This window comes from Equus caballus, chromosome 9, assembly GCF_041296265.1.
Source record: "Equus caballus isolate H_3958 breed thoroughbred chromosome 9, TB-T2T, whole genome shotgun sequence".
Classification (NCBI taxonomy): domain Eukaryota; kingdom Metazoa; phylum Chordata; class Mammalia; order Perissodactyla; family Equidae; genus Equus; species Equus caballus.
The window spans coordinates 56,609,877-56,632,275 of record NC_091692.1 but is presented as its reverse complement, the minus strand read 5'-3'; the positions used below and the strand labels follow the sequence as shown (position 1 = coordinate 56,632,275).

The window sequence follows — 22,399 nt, the reverse complement described above, 5'->3', positions numbered from 1 at the left end:
TGCAATTTTGGCAGGGCTCAGTGAGGACAGCTCATCTACATTCCACATGGTGTCCGTTGGGGTTGGAACTTTTGTTTTTTTTTGAGGGAGATTAGCCCTGAGCTAACTGCCGCCCATCCTCCTCTTTTTGCTGAGGAAGACTGGCCCTGAGCTAATATCCATGCCCATCTTCCTCTACTTTATATGTGGGACGCCTACCACAGCATGGCTTGCCAAGCAGGGCCGCCAAAGCGGAACTTGCGCACTTAACCGCTGCACCACCTGGCCGGCCCCTGGGGATGGAACTTCTTAGAGGGCTTTTTCACTCATATCTCTGGTACCTCAGCTGCGATGGGCAGAATATCTATGGGCTGGCCAGGCATCTTTCTCTTTCCACGAAGCCTCTCCACATCACTAGCTTGGGCTTCCTCAGAGCATGGTGGTCTCTTCTTATGCGGTGTGTAGCTTTCCCCAGAAGGCAAAGCAGAAGCTGTCAGGCTTTCTTATGCCTGGTCTTAGAAGTCCTAGCACATTATTTCTGCCATGTTCTACTCGTCAAAGCAGTCATAGGTCACAACTAGAATATACAACTATGTACTGGGGGACATTGCGGGGAAGAAGAAGGAAAAAAAAAAAAGAAGATTGGCAACAGTTAGTTCAGGTACCAATATTTGAGAAAAAAAAAAGCAGTCATAGGGCCAGCCCAGATTCAAGGGGAAGGCAAATAGACTCCACTTCATGATGAAATACTGTTGTGACCGTCTTTGGAAACATCATCTTCCTCACATTGCTTTCTCAATCATAACAAGGTATTATATGATTTCCCATTTTGCCATTAATGGTGATAAACCTTCCCAAGTTGGAAAAAGTCTCAATTTGACTTTTTAAAAATTAGATCCGCATAATTATTGTCATGCCTTGGTTCTAAATGGGAAGATGGTCTCCTCATGAATTCCTAAGAAGAAACAAGAGATAGTGGGGCTCCTAATGTAGCAATGACATTTGAGAGAAAATATTAGAATGAGCCTGATTTGCCAAACCCTAAAATCCAAAGCATGCCCAATTTTGTGAGATTGTCCAGTCTACAAGTTACAGTATTGGTCTATCTCCTGAGAAAAAAGTCAAATGGCCACCATATGTTGGTTATTACTCCAGGCTGAGAGACAATCACCTGCACTTTGATTTACATTCTTTAAAACCGGCATTGTTGGAAATGGACTGATCACAGGATTCTTGGAGGGTCAGAATGTGAGGCTTTCAGATACTCTAATGTATGATCTATCTGTTGAGAGTTGCTATAAACTTCACGCTGGGTCAGAGAATTAATTGCACCTCAGTCCAAACAGGATCCACATGAGTAGAGATGCCTCCACATGACTCTCTTGCCTTTGCCGGACACAGTTAATCCATCTATAGGTATTCAGAACTTTGGTTTGGAAAGCATTTTCAAACCCACTGTCTCTATTTTCTTCTCACTCTAAGTAACCCAAAGAGCAGGTAGGCCCTGTGTGAATGTCCACAGTTTGCAGGTATGTAAACAGTAAAACAGAGGTCATAACCTCCCTGGGTCACCTGAGAGCTTGGATGCAGAGCCCGAGGAAGAAGCAGAGCTAACTCTTCTTCCTCAAGGGTTCTTCTGGTCGGGTAGCACAGAGAGTCCTCCAGGCTCCTGACCTCTCTGCCTTTGGCCTGGTCTGAGGGCCTCTTCTGCCTCGGGGGCCAGTCAGTTGAACCCTGCGCCTACAGGCAAGTTCAGTCAGCTCCCAGCGTCAGTTACCACCTTGTCCTAAAAGGAGGTTGAGTGGGCCAGCATCCCCTATCTCTGGAGCCCAGACTTTCCTTCTCAAGAAGGCCAAAAAGTGGGCCTGTCTATGGTTTCACGCCTACGCTGGCCTGAATGGGCTCCTTGGGATCTTTGGCCACCATCACTCGCAATGCCATTAATTTTCCTCTCACAGCAAAGTATGTTTTGTGTCCCTTGGTGCCTCAAACCCTCGGGCCCTCACTTGGCCAAAGGGACCACTAGGGTGGGCTCTTCCTCTCGCCCTTCAGTTCCTCCTCACACTCCTAGGGTTCTCAGTTCTGTTCGCCTCCAGCCCCTCCTCTCCTCTCCCAGTCCCCCCAGTACCACCCGCCCCTCCCACATCCCCTTCTCCCCCTGCCGTCCGCCGGCCCCTCTTCTCTCGCCTCGGCACCCGGCTTTTGCTGCCCGGGCTTGTTTCTAACTTGATAGCGTCGCCCGGCTCGGCGCCAGGTCACGTGCGTTAGTGACAACCTCTCGCAGGGCGGCCCCGGGGCCCCCGCGCCGCCGATTGGTGGGGCCGGGGCTGGCGCGGCCCCGGGGCGGGGCGGCCGGGCGGGCGGGCCCGACGGGCGGGCGCAGCGGCCGATCAGCTGTTCCCAGCGCTGCACAACAACAAAAGGAGCGAGACGGGCCGCCGGCGGCAGCGGCGCCACGACAGGAGGGCTGGACCGGCCCCGCACCCGCGCCCGCCGTCCGGGAGCCGCGGCTACCTCAGCAGCCCCGCGCCGGCGCCCGGCCCTCTCCGCCCTGCACGCTGCAGCTCGGGCCCACGTAAGTGCGGGCAGGCCCGGCCCGGCGGCGCTGCCTCGACCGCAGCGCCTGCCCCGCGCCGCCGGGCCGCTGACGGGCGCCCTCCTCCCTCGCCGCCCCGGCCGCCCAGCCCCTCGGCCGCGCTCGGCGGGCCCGCGGCCCCGGGGTGCGGGCGGAGGAGCCGAGCCCCAGCGCTGGGCGGCGGTTGGGTATTTGGTTTCTGCCTCCTCCCCCGAGCGTGGCCTGTTTTCTTGGCCGCGGCGGGACCGCCCCCCTTTCTCCTCCTCCTCCTCCTCCGCCTGCACCCGGCAGTGCGACTCGGGCTGCCCGCTCGCGCCTCGGCGTCCGGGATCCCCGGCTCCTAGAGCAGCGACCGCGGCCGTCGCCCCGGGAGGCATCCCTGGGAGTCCGTGGCCCCGCCGCTCACCTCCTCCTCCAGCAGCCCTCCTCCTCAGCAGCCCTCCTCCAACTCTCCTGCTCCAGTCCTCCTCCTCCAGCAGCCCTCCTCCTCCTCAGCTGTTCTTCTCCTCAGGAGTCCTCTTCCTCCTCCTCCTCTTCCAGCAGCTCTCCTCCTCAGCAACCCTCCTCCTCCAGCCCTCCTCCAACTCTAATCCTCCTCCTTCAGCAGCCCTCCTCCTCCAACTCTCCTCCTCCAGCCCTCCTCCTCCAGCAGTCTTCCTCCTCCTCAGCTGTCCTCCTCCTCAGCAGTCCTGTTCCTCCTTCTCCAGCAGCCCTCCTCTTCCAGCAGCCCTCCTCCTCAGCAGCCCTCCTGGACTTAGGTCGAGTTTGGTAGCACAGGGGGCCCTGTGGCCACGGGGAACCTTGCTCTGTTACCTAGCGACTGGTGCTTAGGTGCCTGCCTGTCGGTTGTATGTTTCTTGACCCTGCTTGATCTTACACCTGGCTGTGTGAACTTAGACCTGTGGATAGAGCACTTTATTGCCCATCATAATTAAAGTCCTAATTGTTTTGATCACTCACACTGATTGAGCACTTATTATGTGTCATATACTATGCTGAGGGCTTTACATGCATTAGTTTATTTGATCCTCACAATAACTCTATGAAATAGGCTTTATTATCTCACAGATAGGAAACCTGAAACCCAGAGAGATTAAGTAATTTACTCAAGACCACACAGGCAATTAAAAGGAAATGATGTTTTCTCTTTCTAAGTTGCAGATGAATTGTAGGTGAGGATTCTTTGTTTTTATTATATTTCCTAATTGCATCTTCTCATTATCTTCTATGTCAATTCCAATTTAGAGTAGATTAAGGAAGAACCCCTTTCCATTCCTAACTTCCAAGGACTTGGACATCCATTGCTGAAAGAGCCTTTTCTGAATACACAGTAGTTTCAGGACGGGGGGGGGGGGGGTGGGGGGAAGTGACCCATGGGGTCATTGGACACAGGTAATAATGAGGTGCCCCAAGATCCTGACATCACTTGCTTTGTAATTGAAATACATTTTTCATTGCAGATGTGAAAAGCACTCGGAAGCTTTTGATTTTAAGTCACAGCCACTATAATCTGAAATGGGAGTGTAATTTTCAGAGGCCCCTGCCTGGAACCAGGACCTTACTAATTTCTGTGACCAAGGTCTCTTGTTTTTTCATCCTGTCTTTTGTTCTTTTCTCTGAATGCTCCCTCCATTGCCCCCTCATATTTCTCTTGGGAATGGCTCTACTTTCACAATTTAAGGTTAACAGGCACTGAATTACTGCTTACTGCTGTCTTTGTCCACTGTCATTCAGTCTTCAGCGCAGACAGTAGAGGGTTCCTGGGACACCAGCTTCCCTGTAGCTAGTTGAACAGGAGAGTGGAAGTGAAACAAGCAAAGACAACTTTCTTGGCTTGGTTTTTCTGCATTTTAAAATCTATTTTAAATTACTTGAATCAGCATATTTATTTTTCTAAACTGTTGAGAGAGGATGAGATATAAAGAGAAAGATAATTTTGTGGCTGCTTTACAATCAAGATGTGTTAGGATAGCCACCTGATATTTTGAAACTGTCAAGAAGCCACAACTCTACACATAGTTAGAAGTTAGATCATCAAAGTTGTGGGGTTTTTTTTTTCTTTAATTTAAAAATGTTATTTTTGGAGCCTCCTACTGGCAGCCAAAACCAGCTGAAAAGCACTGTCCTCTAAAGTTCATAGAGCCAGAGTTGAGGCTGGAAAGAGCCTGAAAGATCAAGTGCAGGGGAAGGCAAGGCACCTGGAGCCAGACAGACTTATGCTCTCATGCTGGCTCCACCCCTGACTGGCTCTGTCACTTTTGAGCAAGTTACTTAATTTCTGAGCGTCAGTATTATTATTAGTACAGTGGGACAAATAAGTACTTCAAGTCCCTGTCATATACAACAATAAGTATTCAGCAAATTGTAGCTCTAATTATATTATATGGACAGTTTGCAGAAGAAGATATTCAGACCCAAAGATGCTAAATGACTTGTTCACAGTCACACAATGGCTTGGAATGAACTTTATTTTTTCAAGTTATTTTTAATATTTCAAGTTACCATTTGCTGGCTGCCTACTATGTGTCAGGCACTATTCTAAGTGATACACACTTAATGCTCAAGTCAGCACTATCATCCCCATTTTAGAGATAAGAAAACTGAAGTACCCAAAGGTTACTTAATATCGCAGGTTCACACAAGTTGCAAGTAGCAAAGGTAAGATTTCAAACATAGCAGGCTTTGGTGACTTGTCTTAAAAATGAGAAAATAGGGGCCGGCCCAGTGGCGCAGCGGTTAAGCGCGCACGTTCCGCTTTGGTGGCCCAGGGTTCACTGGATCTCGGGTGCGGACATGGCACCGCTTGGCAAAAGCCATGCTGTGGTAGGCATCCCACGTATAAAGTAGAGGAAGATGGGCAGGAGTGTTACTCAGGGTCAGTCTTCCTCAGCAAAAAGAGGAGGATTGGCAGCAGTTAGCTCAGGATTAATCTTCCACCAAAAAAAAAAGAGAGAAAATAAGTTATACTACCAAGCTCTTCCTGACTAGCAACTCCTTTGCTAAGTTCTCAAACTAGAATGTCCTTCCCCGTAAATATTAAACTCAGCCACCTTTCTCTGCCCACAGAGCATTTCTCCTCATGTAATAATATGAAAAACATCAACGATAAAATGTTAAGTAACAAAGCAGGATACAAAATTGTGCATTCACTAGACCACAACTATGATAAAAAGAAACCTTATGTGTAGAAGAAAATGCACAATATGGTGCCGGGGATGCCACAAGGCAGTGGAATAATTATTTTCCTTATTATTTTGTAAACTTTCTATAATGTAGTTTTGTTCATTTTATAATAAAACAGACTTTTTTTTTAAGGAGGGGGTGGAGGCATTTTGAGCCAGCAAGACAGGGACAAAGCGGCCTTCTTGAAATGCCTGGGGGGGGGCGGGGGGAGGAGGGGGTGGGCAGACACTTTGTTTCTTTTCTCCACTAGGGTGAGACTGCCTGGCTGAAATTGGTTACCACTGAAAGCATGCAGGTGCCCCAGCAGCCCGGGGCACTGCCCCACCTACTCTTCTTTGGCTCTACCTCTTCACTGAATTCCAGAGCTATATTTGTAAATTTGTCCTTGTAGGACACATGCTTTCTCTGGAATTTTCCCTTTAGTTTTATCATTGCCCTAGAGTTGTGAATATCAAAAAGTGACGTGGTAAGGAGTGAAGTTTGAAGTTCTGCTTTGACTTTTAGCTCCACACAGAATCAGCCTCATCAAGAACCTCTGTTCCTGGGCAGCAGCCACTGTAAAGAGTAGCAATGACCGAGTAGGGACAGTCTCTGGGTCATCGGTGGGAGGATAGGCCATCAAGATTTTAGAGAGATATTTCTAGAATAGCACTGTCCAATAGAAATATATAATGTAAGCTATATGTATATTTAAATTTTCTAGTAGGCATATTAAAAAAGGAAAAGAGCAGGGGCCGGCTCTGTGGCCGAGTGGTTAAGTTCACACGCTTTGCTTTTGTGGCCGAGGGTTTCGCCAGTTCAGATCCTGGGCGCAGACGTGGCACCGCTCATCAGGCCATGTTGAGGCAGTGTCCCACCTACACAACCACAGGCACTCACAACTAGGATATACAACTATGTACTGGGGGGCTTTGGGGAGAAGAAGAAGAAGAAAAGAAGATTGGCAACAGATGTTAGCTCAGGTGCCAATCTTAAAAAAAAGGAAACAGCAGGCAAAATTAATTTTATTAATATATTTTATTTAACCTAATATATCCAAAATTATTCATTATTTCAACATAGAATCAATATGAAAATTATTGTGATATTTTACATTCTTTTGTGAGGGGTACTAAGTCTTTGAAATACACTCCAGTGTATTTATACATAGGGCACATCTTAATTCAGATGTAAAATTTTTACTGGAAATAATCAGTTGTTCCAAATGTACTTGAAAGTTTTCCCCAAATTGGCTCAATTGTCAGCTTTTAAGTTTACATTTTAAATGGATTAAAATGAAATAAAATTTAAAATTCAGTTTCTCAGTCACACTGGTTGCATTTCAAGTGTTCATTCACCTAATGTGCCTGGCAGTCACCTCATTGGACAGTTTTAAACATTGGGGTCTCTCCAACAGCTCCTTGTCCTTTGTGACACCTACAGAAAACAGGGCCAAAGGAAGTTTGCATAATTAGATCAGCATTACTTCATTCTGCTAGAAGTCTGTGGGAAGAGGAAAGGGGTGATCCAACCCAGTCTCCCCATTTTTCTCACAGTGAGATCGAGGCTCAGAAGGGCTAAATTGTGTAGCTCCAGCCACCTGTGGTAGAAGCAGAGCCAGAACCCTCTCTTGCTGCTGTCCAGGTCAGTGCTCCTTCTACCCCTCCCCAAGATTCCACTTTGTGTCCTTCCCATAGGGCCTCAACAGGTGTGTCATGTAAATACCACCAGTGGCGAGGGAGAGGTGAGGATGAGCTCTTTCCTTGCCTGGGTGGGCTCCTGGACACTACCCACCCAAGGTTGGTTGCCCTTGCAGGAGACATGAGACATCTGGAGGCAGCCTTACTTTGGGAAACCGAAAGAAGATCGACTTATGCTGCCCTATAGAAAGCTCCTCTGCAGATACGTTTCCTGTGGCAGTTACGTATGTTCCAGGCATAAGCTGGCTTCCGTTATATGAGTTTGGAGCTTTAGCCAGAGAGGGAAATTTGCAATTGGAAACCTGAAGCTGCCCAATTCTCAGTACCCCTAGTGATGTTTTCTGCCTTGTAGCTGCCACTTAACCAGCCTGGGCCCCACCTTACCCTCACACAGCATCACAGTCGGGGGACAAGGCACTCATTCAGGATGAGTAAGGGTTCCCCTGTGGGGTGCTCTCCTACTCCCCCAACAGCTCCAGTTTCCTTCCTGATGTCTGGCCTGAGCCCAGACCTGTACTCAAGAGAACTGGGATCATTCTAACCTGGTTCATCAGACACACAATTGTACCTGGGCCCAATATCTGCCTCCATAATTTTAGAGAAATAGGGGAAAGATTTAAAAAATATCTTTGTTTATATGCTCAAAACCTTATCTACATCAGAGCTTGTGAAAGTTCATCTTATGAGATCTAACTATCACACCCAGTAAGTCAGGCAAACTACACAGCCTGCTTTTGTTCTAATTTCTCTAATATGGAACATAAAGCTGAACTTGAATTCTCTTACTAGAGCTCCATCCTTCATGATCTGGCCATGTTGCTCTGCAGAAGGGTTTCAGGAAGACTGGTTAGGCAAGTGACACTTCCTGTTTACCAGTTTTTAATAATTAATTGCTGAGGATGATGGATTGTGACCAGAAAAATGTTCAAATGTCATTTATTTGAACACATTCATAATACTACACATTCGTAGTAGTGTGCCAGACAATTTCAGCAGTACAATTTGCACATAAAGAATTGAACCAGGAGTCTCATCAACCACAGATTCTAACTACATTTACAGCTAAAGATGTCTTTTTAAAATGAAATGTCAAGAGTCTGAAGTTATGGATTCAAGATTGATGCTTGTGAGAAAAAGAAGGGTCATTTAGCAAGGTGCCTGTTACCATTCCTGGATGATCTCATCCACTCTTATGGTTTGTGTTACCCCCTTTGTGTTGACAATTCCCAAATCTGTGCCCCCAGCAGATCTGTGCCCCCACCAGAGCCCTGTATTGAGCTCCCTTCTAAATGTCTCCAGGTGCGTGACTTACAGATTTCCCGAAGTCTGCATGTCCAAAATGCCCAACCTTCACCTTCTGTAGTATTCCTAATCCACTAAATAGTCAGGCCATAAACCTGGGTCATCTTTGACTTTTCCCTCCCCTTAACTTCTGGCTTACAAGGTCCTGCAGGATCTGGTTCCCGCTTAGCCCCCCATGTCTGTTCTCACAACCTTCCATCTGGATCTTGAGCCATGCTGAAGGTGCCACATCCTCACTCATCTACAGGTTTCCACCGTGTTCCTTCTCCCCCTTCCTCCATTCTTGATCTTCTCAACCACTCAAGATTGAAGTCATTTATTGCGGAAGTCCTCCCCTGACCTCCACGTGCATAGATCTGAGGAAGATCAGTATTTCTCCTTCTGTGGCATTCATCACCTGGGGTTGTTACACTTGCTGTGGAGGGCCTTATTCACTGCTTCTCCCTGTGCTGAGCACTATGCCTGCTGTGTAATAGGTGCTCAGTAAATATCTGCAGAATAATAGTTGACATTGACTGAGAACTTTGGGCCAAGTGCCTTGCTGAATATGTTGCCTGTATTATCATTTTACTAGAGTAGCTCATGGAGACCATCTAGGAGGTAGATATTGGCAAAGTCCAGAGAGACACCAGCTTGGCTTCAACTAGGACAAGAGTGTTGGAGAGAAGTAGGCGGCTTCAAGCTACATGTGCAGCTAGAGTCAGTAGGACTTGCTGATAGTTTGGATGAGGGGTTGGGTGAGGAGCATGGGGGATGGTAGGGCACAAGTCAAGGGTAACTGCTACCTTTTTGGCCTGAATAACTGCTGGATGCTGCTGAAGGACAGTGTACCTAAGTTTGTGAGGAAAAAATTAAAAGTACTCTTTGGTGTGTGTTAGGTTCGATATGCCCATCAGGTAACCAGGGAGAAATGGATATATTCTGGAGTTCCAGAATAAGATGAGACAAGGCTGGAGTTCCTCATTTAGAACTCACCAGAACTCCATGAGGTAGGAACTATTACCAACTGAAGTAGTGTAACTTCCTGATTCACATAGGGCATGAGCAGCAGACCCAGCACTTTAATCCAGGCACACTGACCACAGCACTAACTGCTTAGCCACCATGCAGTGAATGGTTGTTTCCAGTTCTACTCACTGTCAGCTCAGTTTTCTACATTGTAAATCTCTGCATGCCAGCTGTAGGAAGTGTTTTGAAGGTCAAAGTATGCTGCACTTACAGATTTTAATTTGGGATGCTTACAGTCACATGAGAAGTACAGAGCGGAGGAGAAAATGAGTCAGGAAAGATGAAAGCTGGCATAATGGCGGTCACTGGGCACTATTGCTGGGCTTATTTGGCAGCTTCTGGGCAGCTGAATATCATAGCAAGAACGTTAACATCTAGTTTTTGTTCCTCTACTTAGAGAAAAGCAGTATTGCAATTTTTCTTTTTTAAAGATTTTAATTTTCCTTTTTCTTCCCAAAGCCCCCTGGCACATAGTTGTATATTGTAATTGTGGGTCCTTCTTGTTGTGACATGTGGGTCACCGCCTCAGCATGGCCTGACCAGTGGTGCCGTGTCCACGCCCAGGATCCGAACCGGTAAAACCCTGGGCCCCCGCAGCGGAGTGTGCCAACTTAACTACTCGGCCACAGGGCCGGCCCCAGTATTGCAGTTTAAAATACATTTATTCAAATCTCTTATTATAAAAGCACAAATGTGAAAAAGAACCAACTCCTTCTCTTTTAGTTCACATTTTAAGATATTCACAGTTGGCATTTGAGTACTCCATTTATAATGTTTTGTAAATAAGAGATACTGCAATTCTTGTGTTTTGACTCCTGCAGGAGGGGAACAGCTGTAGATGTAGGCTAAGGCATGTGCTTTCTTCTAAGGGTGCGTGTGTGTACTTCTAAATTATTAAAATATATTCAAATATTATGTAAATACACGCTGGTTTAAAATAACCTTCTTTCTCTGTTTTGTTTTAGGGATAATGACTCTTCTTGCTTTTTGCCTAAGTTGAACAAGCACCTCGTGCACTTTAATCTCCTGTTGGTGCCATCGGGTTGTCTGAAGACGGGGTTTTGAAATCTCAGCTATCAAGGCATCCTGCCAAAGTTTCAGTTTTGCCTTAACAATGTTCCAGAGACTGAATAAAATGTTTGTGGCTGAAGTCAATACTTCTTCCAACAAAGAACCAGAATTTAGTGAGAAAGAAGATGATGAATGGATTCTTGTTGACTTCATAGGTAAGGTATTCTCAGTGGTTAATCATCATAGTAACAGTAGAAACTCTTGCATCTCAGTTTTTGCATAAGTAAACCAGTAAAATCTGAAGGTTTTTAAGCCTTAAAAGTAATTAAGCAGGAATTTGTCTAAAAAAATTACAGGAAACATCCCATGCCAGACAATCAATCAGTGAAGTTCATTGACATCACTTTCCAGTTTTGCAACTCTTCTACCCTGATCAAATTAGAGGCACTTTAATAGGAAACTCTAATACTCAACAAGCAGTAATCCACATAGCTCGTTATATGTTTACTCAGCAGAAGAGAAACAGTCTTAAAACTATTCCTGTAAAGCCAACATAATCCGTCCCATACAGTGATACACCATACACACATACACAGTGCTCAGAAATTATAATCACTATGAGTGAATATTACTGGTTTTGTTTCTGACCTAAATGAGGGGGGAATCTAAGCATCAGCTAACAGTATTGTCTCTTCTTTTTCCGTGCTCTGTGATATCACCATGATACTTGTCCTCCCGTGGGACTTCACCAATGCCTGTGGACTACCATCTAGACACTTGCACTGGTTTCTCAGCAGCAGAGGACGAGGAAGAAGACATCAGTGAAGAGGCACCTACTGAGCATCCTTCAGTCTTTTCCTGTTTACCTGCATCTCTTGAGTGCTTGGCTGATACAAGTGATTCCTGCTTCCTCCAGTTTGAATCCTGTCCAATGGAGGAGAGCTGGTTTATCACCCCTCCCCCATGTTTTACTGCAGGTGGATTAACCACTATCAAGGTGGAAACCAGTCCTATGGAAAACCTTCTCATCGAACATCCCAGCATGTCTGTCTATGCTGTGCATAACTCCTGCCCCAGTCTCAATGAGGCCAGCTGTGGGACTGACGAATTTCATGACCCAAGTAGTCCCAGGTATGTTGTATTTTACTCTCTCCACATGCAGTCTGTTTAGCATGCATTTTATTTATTTCTACTACAATGCAAAGCTAAGTTTTTAGAAGATGCAAAGTAATCTTGTTAGAGATTCATGAAAGTATCTGCACAGTGCACAAGGCAATTGATGTATGAAAAAACTTGTTCATTATAAATTTTCAAAAAAGTTAGTCATATATCCTTGTTTTATTATTTTCTTCAAAGCATTTGTTAACATTCTACCTCTGTATATGTGTATATATAAATACACACATATGTTTGTTATCATTTTGCAGACCTTTTGAAAGCAGGTTGCTGACATGCTGAGTGACTTTCAAATGGCAAACACTTAGGAGAAGAGGATGATTTTGTAGGAAACCAATGACATTTACATATAAGATACTGTGAAAGAAAAAAAGTTAGTTGTATCATGGCCCCAGTTATATAGTGGAGAGCTGTCTCATTTATAATATTCTGCTACTGAATGGAAAGAAAAGACTTGCATTCCTGCTAAGTATCTTAGAATATAACTCTAGCACTTTGTAGACTGGATTATTTGGGGTATCAAATTCGACAAGAATAGTACATCTTAAAATGCAACTCTATTTTCTTCCAAGTAGTCCTAGCTAGGTCACATCAAATGGCACTTAACCTTGAAAACCTGAGAAATCTTAAGCCTAAAGTAAAATGGCAGTTTTACCAAAATGTTCTGCTCAAAGAGTTATTTTCTGCCTTACAAAGGAAAGAGTTCACACCGAAACAATGTTTTGTTGGTCTCTGGGGGTGCCCAGTGGTCTGAAAGGCTCTGTTTGAATGGCAGGTGGGTTGGGGGTCTAGAAAGGTTCATGGAGGGTCCTGGTCAGTGAAGAGTGATATGTTCCAAAACAAACTTGTAGACGTCCTGTGGCCTCTATCCAGGGAATATATTCGAGATTGTTCCCACCCACTAAAATAAAGCCCATGGCCATGTTAATTTGCTCAAAGTTCTGCTGGTCCGTGATGCATGTTAGTGGAATGTTCCTCATGGTGTTACAGTATTTTGGAGATGCTGCACTGACTTAATTCCCTTAATAACTGTCAAGGGTACAGGTGAATTGGATTCTTAGGAGCAGTTCAGAATATTCCTGTGGTTAGTGCTATCATCCAAAGGGCCTCTTTTTGGATTGTCCAGGCTCCAAGTCTACTAACTAGACCATTGTATATATCTTCTGCTATTTCCTGTTTGCCAAATATAAACAAAGCCCAGGCAGCTCATTAATTTGTTAACTTTACCGGAGTTTGCTGCACTCTCAAGTCTCAATATTGTAGATGATCTGGAATGAGGATAAACATATGCTTGTACCAAATTGGAAAACACTTGGCTTATGGTTACCCAGGCTTTTCTTTTTTTCCTTTTTTTAAAGATTGGCACCTGAGCTAACAACTGTTGCCAATCTTCTTTATTTTTTCTGCTTTTTCTCCCCAAATTCCCCCAGCACGTAGTTGTATATTTTAGTTGTGAGTCCTTCTAGTTGTGGCATGTGGGATGCCACCTCAGTGTGGCCTGATGAGCAGTGCCATGTCCGTGCCCAGGATCTGAACTGGCGAAACCCTGGGCTGCCGAAGCCGAGCATGAGAACTTAACCACTCGGTCACGGGGCCAGCCCCTGGTTACCCAGGCTTTATACTGGGTAAGATCTTTGATGGGAAATGTTACTTTAACTGGCACTTTATTCAGCGCTATAAGTTTTTCAAAAAGTTAGTGTTTCAGGCATTCCAACAAAAATTTAAAATATAATTTTTTGGAGGTGATATTGATTTAATTATTTTATAATTGATTGAAATTAATTTCTTCAGTTCTTAAAAATTCTTCCCACCTGATTCACCTCTGAGATGTTCTACTCAAGAATTTAGCATGATTAATAGTCGCTTTAAATTTAGTGGCATTGTAGATTTACTTTGCAGTATTTGAAGAGTACGTGTGTGTATGTGTATTCAGCAGCTTTGTAAGTAACTTATTATAGAAGCAGTATGTATGCATTGCAGAAAATTAGAAAATGCGAATATGCAAAAATGTAAAATTTTAAAGTAATATTCTCACAACCTAGAGATGAATACTGTTAAGACCTCAGGGCATATATCCTTCCATATTGTTTTTTCGGTATGTGCCCGTGCCCACGCGCATGCACTCATGCACATGCACTCACACACACACCATTTTTAATCTAAATGGGATCAAGCTATATATACTATTTTATAATCTGCTTCTTTAGGCAATGATTTCCACCTTTTTCTTTTTTCACTAAAATTTCACTTCATGTCCTCCACAAACCATTCTCAGATTTCCTCAGTAGAGCCCAGAATATTTCATCTAGTGTGTACAAACCAGCATCCAGTCCAGGATGTTGCACTGCATCTGGTTATGTGTTTGCAGTTTTGATGCAGTGAGAATGTTCACTTTTTAATGTCTTGTTTGTTTTCATATCTTGTTGCATGTTTTGATACAACATATAGGATAGTCAAATATGTACTTTTCCATATATAAAGGATCAAAAGAACACACTTAACTTTATATGAATTCTTTCTGAACATAAGAAAGTACTGCAAATTATAGTTTTACAGTAACTAAAAATTTTTTAACATCCTTTTTTTGGATTTGAAATTCTTACAAGAAAGGCCCAAATAATCAAGGGAGAAATCAGATGTTACCAAAATTAGGGGGATGGCTATGTAGTAAATATGTATATTTTCTGAGCAGGAAATAAATCATGTGTCTTTTAGAAGTTAGATTGTTTCCAACCTGCCTTTGGGGATATTACCATAAAGCAGGTAAAAGTAAAGTACTTCATACTTACAGATGGGCTTCAGAGTGTGTGTTTTATTGCATTTTAGCCTTTTTAAATATTGTCTGTGAAGGTTCATGTGCTATCATAATCTGAAATTAAGTACTATACCCTTTAACGACCCTTAGTACACCAGTTATAATAAAGAAAAATTGACCACAGTCTAACATAAAATTACATAGCATTTTAAGTCTTACTAGTAATTTAATAGTTCACCATTTAACATTTGTAGGGCCAGGAAAAGCTGCTTATAAGACTCACTGGCACAGAGTAAGTATATTCCCTGTGAAACTGTGATGTGTGTTATCAGTCTGCGCAGGGAGGCTAAGGACTCGAGAAAAAACCACTATCTTTATTTTAACTTCTCTATGTTAGTTTCCTAATGTGACCTGCTTTAATTCCACTATTTAAAAAATAGATATTAAAAGGTAACAGTATTTTCCTCTAGTGATTATAGGCAGAATATATAACTGCTATTTCTGTGTAAAATGACCCTTAAAAATCTTAAAACTCTTCATGTTATGTGTTAATATAGTTTAGATCTATCCTATTTGATTAGCTTTTAATATAGAAACTATAAAATAATTATATGGTTTGTAACCATATTTTAAGATTATATGTTCTCCAAGGGTCTTTTTAACATTGCTATGCAATTGTCATTCCAAAATGTGCCCTGTTGTGATATGAATTGAAAACTCAGAGTTGTCTTCTGTAATACTAAGTGGGTAGCTTCTTACCTAGAAAAATGTTAAATGAGTAGAATTTCCTGATGCATATTTCTCTTAAATATAGATTTTTTAATTTATGGAATTCTATTTAAATGAGACTTTTGCGTTTTTTTCTTCTGGTTTTTCTCCCCAAATCCCCCCAGTACATAGTTCCACATTTTTTTTAGTTGTTGGTCTTTCTAGTTGTGGCATGTGGGACGCCACCTCAGCGTGGCCTGATGAGCGGTGCCATGTCCACACCCAGGATCCGAACCGATGAAACCCTGGGCCGCTGAAGTAGAGCACGCGAACGTAACCACTCAGCCATGGGGCCGGCCCCTTAAATATAGATTTAAAGCTTGTTTCCTAGAATGTGTTACTTAGAGACAGAAAATGTCTTCTGAAGGTGCTCTTGGCACAGTGCATCAGTGTTAACCCTGCTTCATGACCATGGTTTTTGGAGTAAGCCCTGTGTTAGAATCTTGGTTGAATCAGTTAATAATTGTGACCTTAACATCTCTGAGCCTTAGTTTTCTGATCAGTAAAATTTGGGAATTAAAATATTTTCCTCTTAACATTATGGTGAGAATTAAAGCACATAATATTTACAAAACAGTTGGCAAATGCAGATACTCAATAAATATTAGTTCCCCTCTCAGAAAAGCTTATATAAATGTGTTTGCTGTATAATTGAAATTCACTCAAAGTGTAAAGCATTTTTTAAAAAAATACAGTCTACTAAATTAACCACCTGTGGATTATTTGGCATATTTCTGTTAAAAGTTGGCTTCTCCTTTCTACCATTATTAGTCAATGTGGTCACAAAATATAAACTTATCTGTCAGCCATGAGACACTAAGCTCTTATTCAACCATAAACAAATGGTGTGGCAAATTGAATTGCTAAGTAACTTTTTCAGTTTCATTAATAACATACCCTGTTATTTCATACATCCTCATTTTTTTCTGTTCCAGAGTGGAAGCTCAAAGTGAAATGGGGCAGCACATTCATTGCTATGTTGCAGCTCTTGCCTCTCATACAGCTTTTCTGGAACAACCCAAGAGCTTTCGCCCTTCCCAGTGGATAAGAGAACATAGTGAAAGACAGTCTCTGAACAGAAATAGCCTTCGTCGCCAAAATCTTACCAGGGATTGCCACTCTCGGCAAGTCAAGCACAATGCTTGGGCTGTCCATCAGCCTTGCCCACGTCAGTACAATTACTAAGAATTTCAAGTTTGGTTGGTTGGTTTCTCTTGGTTTGTGCATATGTATGTGGACGTGCGTGTATGGACAATGAAAATGCTGTCTCTTTACAGCCAATTGATGACCAATCACATAGTTTTATCAGTGTGTTTAGACACTATCTTGAAAACCAGATTTACTTGCTGTGTATCACATAATGCCTTGCTCTTAACATTTACTTTTTTGTAAACTTTTTCAGAATATTTTTGGAAACATATCAATACAATTACAGTGTTTGGTGTTTAGGGATGTTTTTAAATCTGTTGAGGTGTACATGAGTTAGCATTTTAAAGACATTTCTTCCTGAGTACGAGAATAGGCATCTTTTCAATTTCATTTTATTTTGTATTACTTAATCAATCTTTTGAGTAAGCAAAAATTTCTCAGGGTCAGCCATACACTTTATTGACCAGTACTTGATAATCTTTTCTGTATATAATGAATACATTTTTACACACTAACCTAAGCATTAACAAGTGATAGTTGCCATGGATATAATGGAATTATGGCTGAACTTTCTTTTGAAAGATAACTTGATATATTTCTGTGTGTATGGGTTTTTTCCCCCAGATTAGCCATGCAATTCATTTTGGAATTCAGGTACATTCAGTGTTAGTGAACAGTGCGTTCAGTAATTCCGATGTGACTGTGTGATGTGGTACAGACATTACAGGTATTGTGGGACAAAAGCGCTTGTCTCACACGCAGAGGGATTAAATTAGACCTGTGAAATTGTATTTGGAAAAACATATGTCTGTGACTAACCCATGAGTTCACTATTTAAGTTGTTTGGATTCTTTCCTGCCAGCTCTGCCCACTTGCCACCTCACATCAGCTATAAATTCTGAAGTACTTGTCCAGGCACTTGAGTGACTTAATGCTTACTTCTGCCCAAGGGAAAAGAGATGGGCTTTGTATTTCTACATACAGTGATACATCCTCTGCCATGGAGCCTGTCCTGCCAAATGGCAAGCAAGTGTGGGGGGGCTTCCTGGTGACATCTTTTCATAGCATCTAAATGAAAAGTGACGAGTTGGCTTCTTGAGTTTTCATTTTTTGTCTTAATTCAGGCTTCAGGCAGAATCTTTAACCACTTTGGCCTCTGTTTCCTCCACCAACGGGGGAGTAGTAATATTTACCTCCTTCACAGTTGCTGTGAGGACTGTATACTGATTCGAAGTAGGGCTGTCTAGAACTGAACCTTGTGTGTAATTCCAAAGGCCTCTCTACTGAATTTAGTGATGGGATTGGGGTCTGTGGCCATTTTTATGCCACAATTGTTCTTCAGAGTGTTGGTGCTAATGAGGCCAGGTGCAGGGTTCACTTGACGCGGAGGCCAGTTAACTCAACACAGAGAAAATCTCTTTCCTTACCTCTAGCCAGTCACTTTATGTTTTAGCAGTTGTGATGGGTTTTGCTGAGCCATCCACTCTCTCACCAGTTTCCTCTGAAATTACGTTAAACACAGTTACAATCTAAAAGCAAATTCTACTGACAGAATGGTAGTATCACCTTCGTAATCAAATAGCTTATTTTTCCATCTCCTCTGCAACCCTAATTAAATAAGTACACATCTATACAATGTTTTCAAGGGAAAAGCATATAGTTATGCGAAGTATTATTATATTTTTCAGTAGCCCTGTAGCAGCTTGCTGCAGGGAACCATGGGAGACTTTTAGGTGAAGAGCTGGGCTCTTTTCTGACTGGATTGGGATGTTTGGAGTCGGCAGAGATCAGATGGTATAGTTAGATGGTGGTGTTAGGTTGTTCTCCACTGGCTATGATGAAGTGCCAGGAATGTCTCCTTAGAACAAGTCTAGATCCCCCTTTCTCCTTACTCCCCGTCCATTTCGACTACCCCTTTATTTATTTCTTTTCTAATTAGGGGCCAAGTCTGTAAAGTCAAACTGAGCTAGAAGTTATTTTGTTACTATTTTGTGTTTACCAGAGTTGGGAGATAAGATAGAGCTTTCCTGAAGGTGTGTGTGTTTTACACCACGTCTGTTACAGGGCCATATGTTGGTAACTTGAAAATAGACCAGCTAAATGTCTTCTGGATGTGAGCATCTGAGTACATGGGGGTCTCTTTTTTCATGTATCACATGCAAGTTGTTAGTACCTCACGAGTTACAGAAGTTCAGCCATTAGAATTTGTTTGGCAGCATGAACAGGTTTGTATATTAAATCACAGTGGTCTGTTTTTACTATTAGTTTTTCAAATTTCCTGATACCTTAAATATATTTACATCTCTGTCAGTTACTGACATTTTGTATGCCTTATCTGGGCCTAGTTTTTTATGCTTTGTACCTGGAAAACAAATGATTTCAGTCTTTGGGATGTTCAGGGTAAGGGTTACCACACCGTCTGTGATATCACACTGTGGTTTCTATATCAGTATCTAAGGTTTCTGTCTAAAATTGGCACATGTAAGAATTGAAGAAAGTGGTTACATAATTCAGTTGAAGTTCTTGGTCATTAGATGTTTGTTAGGCATCTACTATGTGCAAAACACAGGACCAATAATAACACAGAATGATGTTGACCTATTAAATATTCTTTGAAACATGGCCAAAATGCAGTTTATTAGAAGTTAATTATTATTTTTACTGTTGTAAATATTAGTGGTTTACAATGTGCTTTAGTGCACCTTCCTTTCAACTTCAAGCAATGAGAAATAAGACCCCTCTGAGTTTAGTGCTCTAACTGTTTCTAAACTGATGATACAGAATGTTACTTGGAAAAAGTCTGGAATATGTGGTGCACACAAGCAGTGCTTCATGAATGAGTTTCTTAGTTTTTACAGTGCACCATTTCTCAAAGTTTGTGTTTTTGTTAATAAAATATTTTATAATGTATATCCTATGTTTATTACTTTTTCTTCCTCAACTAATTGAATTATGTACTGCACTGTAAGTTGAAGATTAACCATCCATTATTTATCTTCTGTGGCAATGCATTTATATGATTGGTTGGGTGAGGAACTTTTTGCAGAAGATGCAAAGTGATTGGATTTTTGACTTTCTATTCCAGGGAGCTTTTTTTACATTAATTTCCTGTACATTTTTCCAGTTCCAGTGCAAACTGTTCCTGTTTACATCTTCTCTGTTGTATCAGTACTTTGATTTAGTGAGAAGACAGTTTGCTTAAAACTTGAGAAGGCCATTTGGCATCGCCTATTGTTTTTACTTCTCAAATCTGTGAGGTACACTGGTTTATAATCTTTATATTTTCATTGAATCTGAGTGTCTTTGCTATTTCTCTTCCTCAAGGAAATATATTGTCTTTATATACCCTTGAGAAAAGAGAGCAAAGAAGAGTATCTTCCTTATCCTCCTTTTCTTTGAGTTGGAAACAAAAAATGAAGGATTCCAACTAGAAAATAGACATTTAAATTTAAATAGGTTAAGGGAGAAAGTTTAAGAGTTTCCAAGTATTAGTTTTTGTTGTTAGAATCAGTTAAGAGACTGCTCCTTGTACTGGAGATACTAGCCTATGTTTGTATTGTTACCTTAAAATTATCTTTTTATTTTATAAGGCCCATACATACTGGTTAAATTCTTTTAAAAGTTGGGCTACTATCATGGATGGTTTCACTGCCATCAGCCATGTCGATGTATTATAAATGGCATCCATATCTACTTATTTTAATGCTTAAAGTTTTATATAAAATGCTTTATTTAGAAAACGTACATAAAACAGTGGTGTCAGCCTTGCCATGTACCAATTTCACTTGAAATTTGACACCAATTACAGTGGTTCGGGGTGGGAAAGCGTACAGATAAGGGTACCTTTTTTCTATTTATGATAGTATCCTTTATGTGGTAGGAGAAGTTACTATTCAAAGGAAGGCAGCTTAAGTGGATAATGTTTTGTATATTGTTGAGAATTTTCCTGACAACATTGTTTTTAAATTATGTAATTGTTAAATGCCCAGTTTTGCTCTTATTTGCCTAAAGTTTTAGTATTTGTTTTCTGGGTGGACTTCTAAAAACCAAACCAGTACTTGGGGCGGTTAGATGTGCATGTTTCCAGGCTTGGTGTGTATGAGTGCTTTTGCTTGCTTTTTGGTTGTTCTCCCCGAGAGATTTGGAACTTTAATCAATAATTGTGTGTGTTATTTAACAAAAAAAGTGGCTTTGGTTTTTGTCTTGAGTAAAATTGTGAACATGTTTGCTTTTCAAGGGCAGGGCATCAGTTAACAGAGATTGAAGAATATTGTAGGTTGTACTATGTGCCTTCTCAATGTATTTCTGGACACAAATTTTTTTCAACGACTTGAAAACTCAAAAGGGACATTTGGTTAGTTTATACTGTACATCAATCTATGCATAAATGGCAGCTTGTTTTCTTGAGCCACTGTCTAAATTTTTTTTCTGTTTTTATAGAAATTTTTTATACTGATTGGTTAATAGATGGTCAGTTTTATATACAGACTAAACAATACAGCACTTTGCCAAAAAATAAGTGTAGCATTGCTTAAACATTGTGTATTAACACCAGTTCTTTGTAATTGGGTTCAGTGGTGCATTTTGCACTGCCTGGAGTTATGGTTTTTAATCCATCAGTAAATAAAATGTCCTTTAACTTCACATTCGTCAGATGCTCTTATTTTATCTTTATGGTCATTAGTCTTAAAACTAGGTAAAACCTACTTAAAGTACTTGCTATTTAGTTTTACTTGTCCAAAAGAAGTGTTTAATGTGCACTTTAAAGTACTTTTTGTAAAACTCGTGTAAAATTAGTATATTAAAATTTTTTACCTAAAATGAGTAATCAATTAAGTGAACATGAATTTGAGGGTGACTCCCAGCCAGTACCATTTCCCTCCAACCAATCTGTGTTAAGAAACAAATACAGAATTTAATATACTGGTTCTTAGCCTTTTTTAAGGTAGCTTGGTGAAATCTCGATGTCTCTTTTCCCGTATAAATGTAGACACAATCTTATTTAAACATTTTATGACACTGTGGACATCCCTGATGTCCATTAATGCCTTCTATTGTGGAGCTCTAGTCTGAATAGGCCAGTAAACATTCAGAATGCTTCAATAAGAAGACCAAAGAATAACTCCCATGTTAATGAATCCTTGGGAAAGATCAGCATTCTAGAATTGTAACCTATTTCAAGACAGATTTTTATCATCTCTGAGATTCTCAGCTGAGATGAAAAGATCTGGGGGCAGGGGTGAGGAAGGGCCACCCAAAACTGAAAATAAGGTCATGAAAGTTGACTTGGAAAGGAGCAGCTTGAAATCAAAGAGGCTACCCTAGAATGGCAGGTGGATTGTTGCTACTGAGAATAGTGTTTACCAGGCCTATTTACAAGGTGGCCAGAGTGGCTGAGGAATCTAGCAGCTGGATCACATGTTAAGGGCAACGACTGCATGGAGTCTCAAAGGTACGCGAATCAGAAGTGAAGGTGGCTTGTGGGGATGGGCATGTCACAGTTTCATAGTTTGGCATATGGTCTAAGATTATCTACCTCACTTGTCTGAATCTGTACTGACCAGAAGGTAATTCATTGCAGTATTGTCTGTAAGTATAAAATATTGGAAGCAACCTAAATGGTTATACATAGGAGAATGGTTGAAACTATCATGTCACATCCACACAAGGGAGGTCTATGCACATCAATCAAAAAATATATATATGAGAACGAGCTCTATGAACTGATTTGGAGTGATTTCTGAGACTCCTGAGTGAAAAAAAGCAAAGTGCAAAAGAGTATCTATAGTAAGCTACCCTTCACGTAAGAAAGAA

General features: G+C 41.7%; 1 protein-coding gene and 1 long non-coding RNA gene across 11 annotated transcripts in view; one reads left to right on the top strand and one right to left on the bottom strand.

The window, feature by feature from the left end:
- The window catches only part of LOC138915603 (uncharacterized), a 30,315-nt gene extending 27,204 nt beyond the window's left edge, over nucleotides 1–3,111 (bottom strand). Inside the window, exon 1 of the long non-coding RNA XR_011421632.1 lies at nucleotides 2,961–3,111. This is a non-coding gene — a long non-coding RNA (uncharacterized lncRNA). The remainder of the gene's footprint in view (nucleotides 1–2,960) is intronic.
- On the top strand, nucleotides 2,320–21,229 carry TP53INP1 (tumor protein p53 inducible nuclear protein 1). 10 transcript variants are annotated; one of them, XM_070222360.1, is made up of 7 exons: nucleotides 2,330–2,554; nucleotides 4,015–4,133; nucleotides 7,273–7,360; nucleotides 10,692–10,952; nucleotides 11,511–11,868; nucleotides 14,923–14,960; nucleotides 16,372–21,229. In XM_070222360.1, exons 4-6 carry the CDS (start codon nucleotides 10,841–10,843, stop codon nucleotides 14,942–14,944), a joined length of 492 nt encoding a protein of 163 aa, XP_070078461.1. In that variant the 5' UTR covers nucleotides 2,330–2,554; nucleotides 4,015–4,133; nucleotides 7,273–7,360; nucleotides 10,692–10,840; the 3' UTR covers nucleotides 14,945–14,960; nucleotides 16,372–21,229. The 10 variants fall into 10 exon arrangements, with proteins under 10 accessions (XP_023504486.1, XP_070078460.1, XP_023504484.1 ...); XM_023648717.2 differs by lacking the exon at nucleotides 14,923–14,960; XM_023648720.2 differs by lacking the exon at nucleotides 7,273–7,360 and having other exon boundaries at nucleotides 2,346–2,554.
- The last annotated feature ends 1,170 nt before the right edge of the window (nucleotides 21,230–22,399 follow it).

Coding starts and splice junctions, on each gene's coding strand:
- TP53INP1 (XM_023648718.2), top strand. CDS start 10,841: ATGTTCCAGAGACTGAATAAAATGTTTGTGGCTGAAGTCAATACTTCT. Junction 10,953..11,510: donor GATTCTTGTTGACTTCATAG/GTAAGGTATTCT, acceptor ACTACCATCTAG/ACACTTGCACTGGTTTCTCA. Junction 11,869..16,371: donor CATGACCCAAGTAGTCCCAG/GTATGTTGTATT, acceptor TTTCTGTTCCAG/AGTGGAAGCTCAAAGTGAAA.